Source organism: Camelus bactrianus, chromosome 21 (assembly GCF_048773025.1).
Source record: "Camelus bactrianus isolate YW-2024 breed Bactrian camel chromosome 21, ASM4877302v1, whole genome shotgun sequence".
NCBI lineage: Eukaryota > Metazoa > Chordata > Mammalia > Artiodactyla > Camelidae > Camelus > Camelus bactrianus.
The window spans coordinates 54,806-69,375 of NC_133559.1; the positions used below are offsets into that span (position 1 = coordinate 54,806).

Sequence of the window (14,570 nt, forward strand, 5' to 3'; positions counted from 1 at the left end):
AGCTGAATACTACTTAAGGCCCAGCCTTGGAAGTCACATGGCATCACCCTGCCACAATCCACTGGCCAGAGCAGTCACCAACGTTCAAGCAGAAGGAGCATAGATGAGGAATGTCTTGATGAGAGCAGAAGGTTCTGGAAGACATGTGGAATCAGAGCTACTCTTCTCACCATTTTGAGAAAATACAAACTTCTACCCCAGCTGAATCTGAGCAGCCAGTGCCCACCCACTGCCCTGACTCCCAGGGCAGTCACTGGCTTGCTTGTGTCTCCCCCAACCCTGTAGCCCAGCTCCGTCCCTGAGAGGCTGACCTGCCTCGTGGGGTCCAGAGTGCAGACCGCAGGCGCCTGTCCCAGTGGGTCATGATACCATTTTAGAGCATTGCAAACAGCAGTTTCTGTTTTCATTTGTTTCGTAAACTAAAGAAAAATGGAAGCTGCCTCACTGTCTCAGGCCATGGGCTCCCTGTGACTGAAGCCGGGCAGTGAGGGCCTTGATTGGCTGAAGCTGTATGGACTATGCCTTTGACAGGATGCCTTTCCTGCAAGCACCAAGTTCATATTTACCTTTCTCCTCTGTGGATTTTTCCACTCCCAGCTGGGAACAAACTCTTTCTCTCTGATGCTTTTCTTCGGTTTGTTTTGTTTTTGTAAGAGTGCAGAGCATGGGCTTGGATTTGGATTTGCTGGCTTCCAGTGCCTGGCTGTGCAACCTTGATCAGGTTGCCTACCCTCTCTGTGTTCAGCTTCTTCACCTAGAAAATCAGGATCCCATTTTCTGAGGATCCTCGGGAGAATTAATGAGATACTGTGCACCAAGGGCTTGGCACAGAGCCTCACTCCAGGCCTCGCGCAGGGAACCAGCGTCTGGAAGTGGGACTCCATCGAACCGTTTGGTACTCTCAGCACGCCCAGATCCTGCCTTGGGCTGGGGGGGAGGGGCTCTCTGCTCTCCTCCCTCTCCTTACTTCCCATCCTCCTCCCGCACCCCTCTCTTGCTAGCCGTTAGAAGCTCTTGCCCCCCCCCCCGGCCCCGCCCCCCGTGTCTCTTCTGGTCATTTATCACAATCTGTGTTGGCGCCGCCTTAGCCTCCGCTTGTGCCCGCCCCTCCATGCCCAGCGGAGCTCCAGCCCGTAGTTGGCGCCCCAGATATATGTGGGTGTAAACAAATGGACGCAAGTCGGCGCGGCTGCTGGATGAGGGCGCGCGCAAGGGCCGCAGAGTCCCGGCCAGGAGTGGGAGGCCGCCACCAGGTCCGGGTGGGTCCGCAGGAGGGGCGCGATACGCAGGGGAGGGAGTCTGCAGGGTCTGGGGCCGGCAGGGGGCGCGCGCGGGGCGGGGCGGGGCGGGACCGCACCTGTGCTGCTGGGCTGGGGGAGGAGAACTGGCGGGGGGGGGGGGGGGGCGGACCGGAACCCCGGAGCAGCTGCGCGCCCCGCCCCGCGAGCTCCTCCCCGCCGCCGCGGCCCCCAGGCTGCTGCCCCGATGCGCTGCGCCGGGAGCTGGGGCCGAGCCGCCGCCGCAGCTACAGGAGCACCCGGGCTGGGTGACGCCGCCGCCGCCACCGCCCCTTCCAGACCCTACCGGCCGCATGGAGCCCCCGGAGGGCGCCAGCCCTGGAGGTGAGTGCGGCCCCAGCCTTTGGGAATCCTCGAGCTGCGCCTTCCCCGCAGCGGCCCGCAGCCCCTTCCCCCCACCCCCCGGGCCCACTCATCGGCCGCGCCCCGGGGCTGCGAAGACCCACTGGCCGCTCCAAGTACCCCCCGTGCCCAGCGAGGGAAGCCTAATACGCCGCGCGCGGGGAGCCGGGCAGGGGGCACCTCCCGGGAACGGCCCCCGCGCTGAGCTGGGGTCGCACGGACCACGTCCCCGCCCCCTCGTCCTCCCCGCTCCGGTCCTGGGCTGCCGTGCCTGGCGCGCTCCTGAGTAGGCGGCCCGGAGTTTCGTCCTGAACCCCCTCCAGGCCGAGACGGGGATCTGGGGGATGGGGCGTGCTGGGGCCAGAGTTTGGAGTCCAGGTCAGCGAGACGTGGGGGGATGCTACCCTCCAGGCCGCGTGTCTGCTTTGTTCGCCCCAGACTCCCTGGGGGTAGGGCGGGGAGGCCGCAGCCGGGACCCTGATGGGCACGGGTCTGAGACAGGGTCTCGTTGTGGGGACCGCACCGGGCACGGCCTGCGGGGGGGTCCCACGCCTGCAGGGATTGCTGGCCGCGGCCTGGCCCAGGAGCGTACACATCTGGGAGGTCAGATGTGTACGGCGTGACCCCTCCTCACAGCCCCTGTCAGCCATCGGGAACTCTGACGGTTGAGAACCTAACTCTCCCCTTGAAGTATGGCCCTAGGCAGGGTGATGGCTAGTGGTGGTGGTGGGGGGAAGTCTAGGAGCCTCCCCTTTCAGAAAGGGTTTCCCTGTGCCTTGGGCCTAGGAACTTGGGATGCAAACTGCCGGGCTCCTCTACCCGCCAGGCCAGGCCCCAGATGCACCCGAGGTTTCCTGGAGGTCTCATCCCAAGGAACCACTCTCAGACCACATATTGGACCCACTGGGGGTCCCCCAGCCACACCAGGGGCCTCCTCTGGAGACCAAAGGGCTGGCCTTGGAGGTATTCTGAAGACATGGGTCCACCACTGCTGTGTCTGCAGGCTGAGTTGGGCAGGTGCCTTCCAGACTTGTCAGTCTCCCTCTGGGGTGGTGGGAGTGGGTTTTCTTTGTTTTCTCACTTGTGGGACGGGTCCAGCTTTCTCTTCCCATTGGCAGTACCAGGACCCCAGGGCATCCCAGTGGCAGCTTCGTGAGGATTTGAAGGGGAAGATTTGGAGAGCAAGGCCTGAGGCTGTGGGCCAAGCAGCCAGGCCCCTCTGAGCTCTGTGTCCTCTTCTCTCCATGGAGACAGACCCTTCCCCTGCAGGGCTGTGGGAGCCCAGAGTGAGAAAACAGAGGGAAGACGTCAGGGAGAGGAGCTTAACCACCCTTCAGTTCCTGCATCTCGTTACTGGAGCCTCAAAGACCTAATTCGGTGCACACATGTATTCACCAGGCACCTACTCTGTGCAGGCACTGTGGTGGGGCTAGAGATACAGTAGGGGCAGACAGGCCTCACAGTCTTCTAACCCCATAGCCACATCCCACCCTCGTGTGGGGTCAAGTCTGGGTAGCTGTGACCAACTGTCATTCTGGGAGTTCACCAACTTTGGAAACTTAGTCTGGCGTGTGGAGCACACACAAGAGCGGAGAGAGCCCCACGTGTCCCCCCGCTGCCCAGCCAGACCACACCAACCTTCCTTAAGTAGTCATTTGTAGCAAATCTAGACATCTTATTTCATCCTTAAGTATTTCTGAAATTATCTGTAAAAGATAAGGTTTTTATAGAGTATAATTAAAATACCATTTCTGCACCTAAATGAATTAATAATTTCTTAGTATCAAAGTGCACAGACATGGAGGTGAGAGGTGGGCGGTGCAATTCTTGAAAGTCCCCAACCAGTGCCTATGGGAAACCAGGTTTCTAGCCCACCCACCTCCAAGTCTGTCCAGCTGGGAGAGAGGCCGGTGCCCTGCCCTCAGAGGCTGAGCCCAGACAGGGCCCACCCAGCATCCTCAACACGCTCAGACGAGCCCTGACTCCAAGGACAAGGGGCTGAGAAAGTGGGGTACAGGTACCGAGTCTCTGTGACCGTCCTCCCTCCCTGCAGCCATTTTGTTTCTTATGCCATTCACTCATTCACTTCATTAATTTGCTGGCTGGCAGTGGGTTTGTGCAGAGTACCTCCATACTTAGGGCAAAGCCCTCGGCACACAGCAGGGAACTTGAGATTTGGGCCATATCTCTGCTCGAATGTGCTGGAAAATAGGTCAGCAGTGTAGCACAGGATAACCCTATCATCTCCGTGTGTACCAGGCCCTGTGCAGGGCAGGACTTGGTCCCCCAGCTCGAGTCTCCCCTTGGGGTGCTGCTTCCGTGTGGGGAGGCCTTGATGGGGGCTATGCCGGGGTGAGAACAAGGGGGTCACTAGTTGACTAATGACTCTTTTGGGGCGTCGAAAACACCGCTCACCTTTGCCCTGGGCTGGGCAGCTCTGGGGTCTGCTGAGCCCGCCCAGCCTGCAGCCCAGCCAGGCTGCCAAGCACCCCAGCCCCGATGCCCGCCTGTGTGATCACTCCTCTGCTTCATACCCTAGGACGAGCAGTGGGTCTCACAAGTGGGGAATTTGTCCTTTCTTCCCATAAGGGCTTACTGAGAGGGTATCAGACACACCTAGGTGATTCCTAGCACAGGTGCTCATTAACTCTTAGGTGGGGTCCTGGGCTCATTCAACGAGCATTTAAGGTACACCTACCGTGCATGAGGACCACGCCCAAGTCCTGTTTCCTTCATGTCCTTCCAGCCAAAAGATCAGTGTCCTTGATGGCAAAAGCTGCATCTTCTGCACCCCCACCCCACAGCTTTGACACAGGCCAGGACACCAGGATTTACAGAATAAAGACCAGACCACTGCCAAAGAGAGACAAAACGAATAAAACAAATAGACATACAGAGTTTAAAAGTTCACGGCTTCTGCATTCCCCTGGCTCTGCAACACCATCAGCTGTAGCTGGTTTGCTGTTTCACAGATGCTGACATTTGATAAAATGTGCTCCTTAACTAAAGTCAGTGCAACAGGCCACCGTGCCTGTGGGGGCCGGAGGTCTGTCCCAGGGGCTGTCTGGGGGCCCAGGATCTACAGTGAGGCATCTCTGCCCAGCCCAGGACCCCAAGGCAGGATGGGGGAGGAGCGTGCCCAAGTCCTGCCTTCTTCCCCTACCTCAGCACCCACGGACTTCATCCTTCCCACCTGGACCACATCCCATAAAGAGGCAGGTGGATGCTGTCCCACTCAGCTCATAACCCCTCAGAAGCTTCTCTCAGCTCACTGAGAAGTAGCCAGAGTTGTCTCCGTGATATGCTTGCCCCCCCAACTGGTGTCCCCTGCCCTCACCGCCCCCAGCCATTCCTCAGATACAGCCATGCTGCTCCCCTCAGAGCCTTTCGGGGTGCTGTCTCCCCCAGATATTGCATGGCTCTCACCCACCTTCAGACCCATCCCCCAGATAGGAGGATAGCCCCCCATGCTCCCCAGCACTGCCCACCCTCAAGAGGACAGGAATCACCTACTTTGTTCTAGCCAGAGTGGGCTCAGGACTCCACTGGATCAAAGAGTGAACAGCATGTGCTTTCTCTTCTAGATGAGGGCCCCACCCAGTGAGAGAGAAGAGTTGTGAGCAGAGACTCCACCTCTGTGCCACCTTTTACCCTAAGTCCACTTCCTCCTGGTCCCTGGTCGGGGCCCAGAGAACACTCACCAGCTTCCCTGTGGGCACAAGGTCTGGGGTCTCTCCCTGTATGGGCTATGTTCCCAGCCCTAAGCCATGACCTGGGAGCAGAGGCCAGCTGGTGGGGCTCAGAGCTCAAGCCCCAAGGACCCCCTGCTATGTGCCTGGGACAGGCTGAGCCCCTCGGGGTTAAAGTACAAAACTCGGCGTCCTCCCTCACAGCTGCTTGTGGCATTAGTCGGAAAATTTGCCGCTGGGACTCTGCTCCCACAGAAACCGTGAGCCACTGTCATTGTTCCTGTTCTTAACCAAGAGCCACTTACCCTGTCTGGAGGCTCCAGACAGATGGCAGCGCCTCCCCTACCAGGCAGGGTCACCCACCACCCCAGGCCACACGTGCCCCTCTGTGAGGGGGACCGCGTTGCTGTGCCTGCCCTTTGAGGAAACAGAACAGCGTCCTGCAGAGCAAAGGCCCTCAAGAGGTTTCTTAGCCCTTGTCCCTCAGCAAGGATTAGATCTGGTCTGAGGCTCAGGAGATTTCCCGTTCCCCCAGCTCTCCTGCCCTCTGGTTAGGAAGGTGCCCTTGCCCACCGCGGGCTGGGTAGGCCCTGACACTGGTGGGTGTAACTCTACCCTTTGAAGATGCTCAGAAGCCAAGTTCCGAATGCAGCAGCAAGGTGGAAACCAGACCCTGAGCCCCGTCCGGCCCCAGGCCCTGTGTGATGACACCGCACCAGGCAGAGCTGGGAAGCCCCGCCCCCAGCCCCGCTTCCCAGGGCAGACGCCCACCTCAAGGGCAGCTCTGCACCTGAGAATCCACGTCACCGTCTTTCCACTCAGCTGGGGACCCTCCAGACCCACGTCCCGGCAGGCGAGTCCAGCCCACTGACCACACAGGCCCACTCTTCACAGGCAGCTGTCAGCATTGGGCGCCCCAGCCAGGACCCCTGGCAGCTGCTCTTGTGGCTGGCCCACACCCAGCCCTCAGTCTCACCCCTGGGGTGGCTCAGCCCACCACACTGCTACAGGGGCCAGAAGGGCACTCCTCACTCTTGACTGAGCACCTGTTCATCGAGGGGTCCCTCGCTGAGGGAAGGTGGGATATCTGTGTGGAGGGGTCTCAGGAGAGGGCAGCAACAGTGGGGACACAGGGGAGCCAAGGGGTCCAGCTGCCCCAGGGCACGTGCCTGACAGGTGATTGGGACCCCCCGCTGTGTGGAGACGGGTGAGGGTGGTGCCTCCATGGGGTGGGGGTCCCAACTCTGAGTGGCAACGTCCTCACCAAGCAGATCCCTGAAGAGCCTGCAGCTCTCACCCGACGAAAAGTACAAGAAACGAGCAATCACATGAAAACAAACACAAAAATATGAGCAATTACAGGGGAATACCGCATGTAAAACCCTGGACGAGCATCCCGTCGTGAGGGGGGTTGGTGGGGAGAGGCTGGTACCTACCCATCCAGTAACTCTGGCTACAAGAATGTGTTCTTTTGAATTCAAACACAACATAGGACAGACAGGTGAGCAGGAGCCATTGTGGATTAAAGGGAACCAAAGGCCAAGGACACACATGACCAACCACCGGACCCTAGTTTGGACCAAAGTCGAGACAGGTGACAGTATTGGGATACTAGGGGCTCTGGCAGGACCAGCAAGTGTCCCCATGAGACCTACGTGGTCTGCCTTCATTCCTGCTCAGGTGCTCAGGGCAGAGGGTCTGGAAGTCAGCCTTTGTAACGGGGAAGGGCAGCCTCCTCAGAGAAGCCCCTACCCCTTGCCTGGCTTTCTGGCCCAAGGCTACCCCTGGCCACTGCCCGGGGCCTCAGAGGAGGTTCTCAAGTCCTCCCACCTGTGTCCTGGGTGGGGGTCAGGGTCAGGTGGAATCCCATGTCTCCTCCTGGGGGTGGGGGTGGGAGACCCCAGCGCCCTTGGGGTAACCAACACCTTCTTTGTTGCAGAAATAGTTAAGGAGATTGAGGTGCCACAGGCTGCCCTGGGTACCCCAGTCCCTGGGACAGGGAACAGCCTCCACTCGCCTGTGGCTGAGGAGGTGGGCGTCCCAGCACCTGCTCCAGGGCTCCTGCAGGTCACAGAGAGACGACGTAAGTACAGGCTGGGGAACGGGGCGGGGTCCACATCCTGTCCAAACACTCCTCCACTCTCAGGGGCTCCGCTGGGCCTCAAAGAACAGAGCTGGGCCATGTCTGCTGCCCCCCTCTCTGCCACTGGCCCACACTGGGCTTCACCTGGGCCTCATGGGGCAGCCTTGGTGGAGAACGCCCTGCTGACAAGCCCCTTTGTCCCCAGAGCCTCTGAGCAGTGTCTCCTCCCTGGAGGTGCACTTTGACCTCCTGGACCTCACCGAGCTGACCGACATGTCCGACCAGGAGCTGGCCGAGGTCTTTGCCGACTCGGATGACGAGAACCTGACCAGCGACTCGCCTGCAGGTGGGGCTGGTGCTGGGCCTAGAGGGCACTGTGGGAGGTCCTGGGGCCCAAGACTACCAAGCATCGCTCCCTGGAGACCCTCATTTTGGAAAACAATTTTCTTTATTTCTCATGTGTGTTTAAGTATTTGTCAACAAAGTGCCACTTCATGCACCGTTTCTGCATTTTACACACCTGTATGCCAACTGTAAGGAACTTTCGACTCCTCCTCACTTTCATTCTTGAAACCCCAACAAAAGGCCACAGCCACTGTCCCACTGAAGGTAGATTCACTACACGGATTTAATCACAAGTAGGCTGAGTACCAAGTGGGTGGCCGCTCCTCATCTCAATTCCAGGAAGCACTGCCCTTGGCCCAGAACTCACGGGCCTCAGAAATGGTAAAGGAGCCACCGGGGCTGTGGGGGGCCCAGAGCCTTCCTCCCTCCCTGCTCACAACCCATGCAGGCTGGAGAGCTGGGCCTCGGCTGCACCAGGACCCTCCTGCGGGCATCAGATAATCCCCAGCCCACGCTGCACCCAGACCCACAGGTACGCATTGCTGGTGCCCAGAGGACCCCAACATGTGGCCAGACCCCATGTTGGAGGCACACACATGCCCAACCCAGTAGCTGCAGGAGTGACCTGAGACTCCAAGCCACACTGACCCCACCCCGTGTTCCCACCAGGCCTACACCCGCTGCCTCGGGCCAGCTGTCTGCGCTCCCCATCCTGGACCCGCACCAGGGCTGAGAAGAACCGTGAGAAACAGCCCTTTGGCGACCCTGAGCGGCAGCCCACCATCGTGGACACACTTCTCACCGTGGAGAGGCCCAAGGAGGACTAGGCCGGCTGGCCCTAGGGCCGAGACAGGGCAAGCCGGGACAACTGTGCCCGTGGACACTGCCCGCCCCACATGGCTCTGGGATGGGGTCTCAGAGTGCCTCAGCATAAGCACAGCCCAGTGGCCTTATGTCCAGCTCATTCCTGGTCCCTGGATCAGGGACAACGCCTGGAGATGAGAAAGGAGTGGCCTGAGCCTTCTAGAAACTTCCGTCTGCAGGACTGGTGTTCTCATCTGTCATCCACCTCCAGAGTGGGTGCAGGGTGATCGAGACCTGCCTGTGAGAGGCACTCTGCAAACCCCTCAGGGGTCTCAAGTTCCACTCCATGAACAGCTAAGCCAAGCTCCAGCCCATGGGACACTGCTGTTCAGCCAAGTACATGGGTGGGAGAGTCAGCCCTGAAAATTACCACCTTGACTTTAGCTCTGTCTGCTTCCTGCCGCCAAGGGAGCACTGTCAGCACCACACACCCATGCCCTAAGACCCTAAGACCCTGCTAGTCCTGGTCCCTGTGTGACAGCCAGGCCCACCTTCCTTAGCTTGGACCCCAAATATGTCATGACTGCCTCAGGCTGCTAGGCAGACGGGGCTCGCCCTCTCCCATCCCAGGCCCATTACAGTCCCCCCAGCCCATCATGCAAATGCACACGCAGGCACACGCATGGGTCTGTGTCCCTGGCTGGCATCCCCACCTGGGGTGAGGCAGCCTGAACGAGGTGGGGACGTGAGGGGGAACTGGGCATAGCCCCTGGCCCCCAGTTCTGAGGCACCAGGCTCAGCTGCTCCCAGTGCCACTCACGTGCAACTGGACAGAGCAGGCTTCTGGTCTGACAGTGAGTCCAAGAACAGTTCTAAAATAAACGTGTAAGCTTGCTTTTTGTCCCCTAGGCCACCTGCCCTGATCCTTCCCCACTGAAACATGTCTGGGGAAGGAAAAGAGGCTCCTCTGTACAAGCCCTGGGCATGTGCTGGGCCCACTGGGTGAAGCTATACCAACTTCCCACCAGGAAAAGGAGCCCAGAAACGCAGGCTGCCTTCTGCAGCAGGACCCGCCCCCACTGAGGGGCAGCAACACGACCGATGTCTTCCAGGCACAATCGAGAATTTCACTGAAAACTGATTCCGTGAGGGCAACCGCAGCATGCCCCCCGCCCAGGGTCTTCCTCCCCAACTTCCATCCTTCTTGCTGTCGCTTCCACAGAACTCATTTCCAAAAAGCAGGATTAAAACGTCACCTGTTCAGTCCTGCCTGACCTCTTCCTCTCTGACAGCAGAGCGCAGGGGTGCGGCGGGGGTGGGGGTGGCTGCTCTAGGGGCCTCTCGGAACTCTGTGTTCGGGTCCTCCTCCAGCTGAAGCCACTGGGGGCTCCACCGCGACACACTCTGGGCTCATTTGGGTCTCGTTTCAGGGACAGGTGCCCTGGCTCTCAAGGCAGTAAGGAAGACCCTGCTCCACAAGCCCAGGCTGGAAGAGGCAGAGATGCTCCCTGGAGATCCTCTTCCCAGCCCAGGGCAGGTCCCTGGGGAGCTCCAGGTCCAGAGCAGCTGGCTGGTCCAAGCAGGCAGGGCCAGTCCATGACCCCAAACCCCAAACACTTCAATCACCCGTGAGACGACGGCCCAGAGAACCAGCCCTGGGCCCCATGCCAGGGGTTCCTCTGCTGGGCTGAGCCTCCCTAACCCAAAATTCTTGGCCAGATCTCGACTGCAGGCCAAGGAGCCCCAGGTGGTGTGATGGCCCAGATGGAGTGGGGTAAAGGGGAACTGAGGAGACCGGAAGGGGTGCAGAATGAAGGCACCACAGGCCAGGGGGCGCTATCGCCAAGGGGGTGCCCTGGACCCTGGGGAAGGGCTGAGCTTTAGGGCCTTCCTGGGGTCAAAGGGAGTATCCCACCTGTCAGAGGGAGCCCCAAGACAGGACCCTGGCAGGACCCCAAGCAGCTCAGCAAAACAGGCTGAGTTTGGAAGAGGCTGCATTACGGGATCAACCCCAATTTAAATAATTCAATAATGCACATTTTACAAAGTTGAAGGTGTTTGTCCCAAGCCAGAAATTCTATTTTTGAGGCAAACATACCAAACGATCTGGAAAGTTTAATTTCCAAGTTCCAGCACGTGGCCTTGGCTAGGCCAGCAGCAGCAGGCAAATGGGGGCGGTCAGCCCTGGAGGCCAGGACAGCAGTCGACCCACATCCACCCACCTGCCCGTCACCCTCAGGATTCCCAGGAATCCTAGCGGCAGGCCGAGCAGAGGGGCCATTTCCACTAAAGCCCAGGCTTCCAGCCGGGTTCAGCTCCCCGGGGGCTGGTCCCAGGTCACATCCCAGGACCCCCAGGTGATGGAAGGCATCGGCCCTCCAGCTTAGCTACCACCAAAGTGGCCTTCTTCTCACCTGGAGAGGGTTCTCCCCTGCAGTCCAGAGGCTCCCTCTCCATGACTCCAACAAAAAGGCTCACAAGGAATGCAGCTTCCTGGAAAAGATCATCACATCCCAACACATGGTCAGAAAAGCCCCACCCAGGGAACAGGTGCTGCGGCTGGCAGGCGGGCCCCCCCTCAGGCTCCACCACCCTACACCAACCACACGCCAGCAGGAGGTGTTGAGTTCCCTCCATCCCAACAAACAGGCCTTCTACCAACCCAAACAGCTATTTCCCTGGATACCTGGCTTATATTTTCCTTTTCTTAATTCTGCCACCTCACCAAACCTTGAGCATTTCTGAACTGAGCCAAAAGCCCCCTCCCCCTCCTTGGAGGTCCCCATCAGAGAAGCCCACTGCCCACCACTGTCCCCTATGACTCAGGAACAGGGTCCCAGCCCCGTCTCAGGGAACAGGCGTGTTCTGGGAGCAGGAATCTGTGGGCTCAGAAAACCCTTATTTGCAACTGCCCATTTGCAGTCACCACGTTTTCATTTGTTTTCCAGCGATTCCAGAAGCTGCCCTCCAAAGCAGAGGCACTAGGCTGGGCTCTCCCACACACTGGGCTCCGTGCCCACCTCCTGCTGCCCCAGGTTCCAGCCCTTCAGCCCCTCGGGAAGGGATGTGTCCTCCTCCAGGCCACCTGTGCCCTCCACAAACTCCTTGTAGGTGGTCTTCTCGGTGAAGGGCCATGGGCCTAGCAGCTCCACCATGTCAGCCTGCTCCAGCACCTCCTTCTCCAGCAGCCGCCTGCCCACCTGCAAGTCCCACCGCCCGTCAGGGGCCTGCGAATCACCAGAACTCCCGGAGGATGGGCGCCGGCCCAGCCGCACTTGCCTTGTCCACCTGCTCCTGGCACTGCGTCAGCAGGTCCGGCATCAGCTCGTGGGTGGAGCTGATGAGGTACCTCACCTCCTCATCGATAAGCCAAGCTGTGGCCTCGCTGTACAGCCTCCCCGCCTGCCCTTCGCCTTGCTGGGGAAAATCGGACATCTGACCCAGCTTCTCACTCATCCCAAACTGCACTATCTGGAGTGGGGGTGGAGGGAGGTGAGCCCGGCCAGACTCGCGTGCAGAGCCCCCCACCCAGCGCTGCTCTACCTGGGCATAGGCGCTCTGGGTTACCTCCCTCAAGTCATACTGGGCCCCTGTGGCGACCTGGCAGAAAAACAGCTTTCCGGCCACCCTGCTGCCCAGCAGCATGCACATGCGGTCAAAGAGCTGCTCCTGCGTGTGCAGGTACTGGTCCCGGGGCACACACTGGGCAAAGCCCAGCCCCTTGCCCCGGGGGATGATGGACACCTGCAAGACATGGCCCCAGCCCTGGGGCATCCCGGACCAACCTTGCCCCTCTGAGCACTGGTCTCCCTGCAGGAGTGTGGAAGGAGAGCGGACCCTGGGCCCCACCACTGACGGGGGTCACCCCAACAATTAACATGAAACCCCTCCTCACCTATCCTGCAGAGGAGCCAGCCATCGGGTAAAACCTCAGAAGATGTCAGGTGGCCAGCACCCAAACCCCTCCTGAAACCAGCACCCAGCTCTCTACCCACTCACCCTCAAGGAGTCTTATAACAAATTCTAGACCACTGCATTCCTTGAAAGCAAAAAGGCTGCCACCTTGAAGGTACTGTGCCCATGTGGCCACATGCTACACACAGGCACCCACGCCTGGAGACCAAGGGACGAGCTAGGAGGGGAGTGGGCCCTGCCCCTCCCCGTGCAGACACGCGAAGGGATGTGACCAACTTTCAACAGGGGATCTGCGTGCTCCAGGAACCAGCCCACCACCATGTAGGCCACCGTTGTCTTCTATCCAGGCTGAGGACCTGCGTCATCTTCTCCAGACCTACAAATCAGAGTCCTCGTAAGAGGGAGAGGAGGAACGGACAGCTGAGGAGTGGGCACCAAGTTCCCACTCTGCACTTGGGGCATGCTGGGGGCTGGTCAGAGCCTGTGTCCAACCAGAACAGACCCAGCCGTCTGCTCCACATACACTCCTCAGACCCCACTCTGCGCCATCCCCACATGCCAGACACACTAGACACTATGCTGCCTTCTGCTCTATGGAAACACCAGGTCCCAACCCATCTCCCTTACAAGCAGCAGATGGCTCTGGGGTGGGTGAGAGATTAGCTACTTTTCATGGCTTGAGAAGAAGTGATGCTGTCCGCACGAGAAACGAGGAGGAATTCTCTACATGGCCTACAGCCCAGTCACAGGCAGGCAACAGAGCACAGCAAGGCACAGACCCCTCGTGCTGAGCGCAGCTTTGTGGCCAGTCAGCTCGCCAGAGCCACCAGATCGCCCTTGACTGTCCTGGGCTACTGATACTCTCTCCGCACTTCTCTGGTTGTGTTACACGTCGATAAAAAGGGAAACTCAAACAAAGTAGGGTGGCCAACCTGCTGTCTGGGTGAGCTGGTGATCACAGCCATGGGGACGGAGTATGAACAGCTGAGCTGCTGGCCACACAGACACCTCCCTGACCTCCGTCCTGGGAAGGCCCTCAGGAGACCCCTACCCCCACGCTGAAGCCCCTACTCCAGCCTTCACCCCTCACAGTGCACTGGTCCAGTAGGAGCGCTGGGATGGCCCCTGCAAGCATTCAGGGGGAAGCACCCAGCAAACATTCCTCCTGTCCAGTGAGAACCCAAACCTGGATCTGATTCAGCACCCTGGAGGTCCCTCATCTTTGAGATTCTAAATGTTGCTCCAGAAAAAATATGGAAGCTGCTGGCAGACCCCAGTTCCCAATTCCGGTCTGGAAGACCGCTCCCGGCTCCAGTGCACTGACATGAAGCTAGGGCCCCAGGGTGAGCTTGCTGCAGGTCAGAGCTGGAAACGTCCCCTCCTCAAGGCAGCCCAGCTTACCTCCGATGATCCTCGCGATGGCCTGCTCAAAGTGCTTCTCCGGAACCAAAGGGCTCAGGTGGCGGGCAGTGATTAGGGCTGCCTCAGTGCAAACGTTAGAGGTACGAGCGCCTGCCAGGGGGAGCAGTCCCATTAGCACCCCAGGGCAGACTGTCACAGGAAAGTCTCCAGTCAAGGGACCACAGCAGACCAGGTCAAGGACTGGAAGGAGATGCAAGCTGCTTTGTCAGTCACCGTTGCTTTTAGCCAGTTTTTTGGTTCAAAAATTTATTGAGGAATAACTTATTTAATGTACAATCTACTCATTTTAAGGGTCTATTTCAAAGACTTTTAGTACATTTATCAAGATGTGCAACTACTGCCCTAATCTCATTCTAGACATTCCTGGCACTTATATGGTTAATTCTCGTACCCACCCCCGCCAACCACTAATCTACTTTCCGTCTGTGGAAGTTTCACAGAAAAGGAATCATACAATATGTAGTCTTTTGTGTCCGTTTCTTTCACCTGCAAAATACTGTGAGGTTCCTCCAGCATCGCAGCACCAATCAGTACTTCAGTCCTTTCTACGGCTGAATAATGTTCCAAGTACAGCTGTCCCAAGGTATCCACAAGGAGACACTAAAATCCACAGAAACCCAAGCCCCTTGTACAAAACAGTGTGGTACTGTTGGCCCTCTGCATCTGCAGGTC

At 58.8% G+C, this 14,570-nt stretch overlaps 2 protein-coding genes across 9 annotated transcripts; one reads left to right on the forward strand and one right to left on the reverse strand.

The window, feature by feature from the left end:
• Positions 1-756: 756 nt before the first annotated feature.
• On the forward strand, positions 757-9,824 carry DBNDD1 (dysbindin domain containing 1). Of its 8 annotated transcripts, XM_074349102.1 has the most exons (8): positions 757-895; positions 1,120-1,253; positions 1,474-1,622; positions 6,822-6,923; positions 7,269-7,412; positions 7,618-7,758; positions 8,097-8,289; positions 8,427-9,824. In XM_074349102.1, exons 3-8 carry the CDS (start codon positions 1,592-1,594, stop codon positions 8,488-8,490), a joined length of 675 nt encoding a protein of 224 aa, XP_074205203.1. In that variant the 5' UTR covers positions 757-895; positions 1,120-1,253; positions 1,474-1,591; the 3' UTR covers positions 8,491-9,824. The 8 variants fall into 8 exon arrangements, with proteins under 8 accessions (XP_074205203.1, XP_074205202.1, XP_074205201.1 ...); XM_074349101.1 differs by having other exon boundaries at positions 819-1,259; XM_074349100.1 differs by having other exon boundaries at positions 819-1,253.
• On the reverse strand, positions 1,631-14,503 carry LOC105080869 (mitochondrial inner membrane m-AAA protease component AFG3L1-like). Its single transcript, XM_074349119.1, has 6 exons — positions 13,878-14,503; positions 11,841-12,852; positions 10,976-11,761; positions 4,339-4,493; positions 3,279-3,346; positions 1,631-2,911 (listed from the first exon to the last, which is right to left on the reverse strand). The coding sequence occupies exons 2-3, from the start codon at positions 12,333-12,335 to the stop codon at positions 11,543-11,545; spliced, it is 714 nt and encodes a 237-aa protein (XP_074205220.1). The 5' UTR covers positions 12,336-12,852; positions 13,878-14,503; the 3' UTR covers positions 1,631-2,911; positions 3,279-3,346; positions 4,339-4,493; positions 10,976-11,542.
• Between the last annotated feature and the right edge of the window lie 67 nt (positions 14,504-14,570).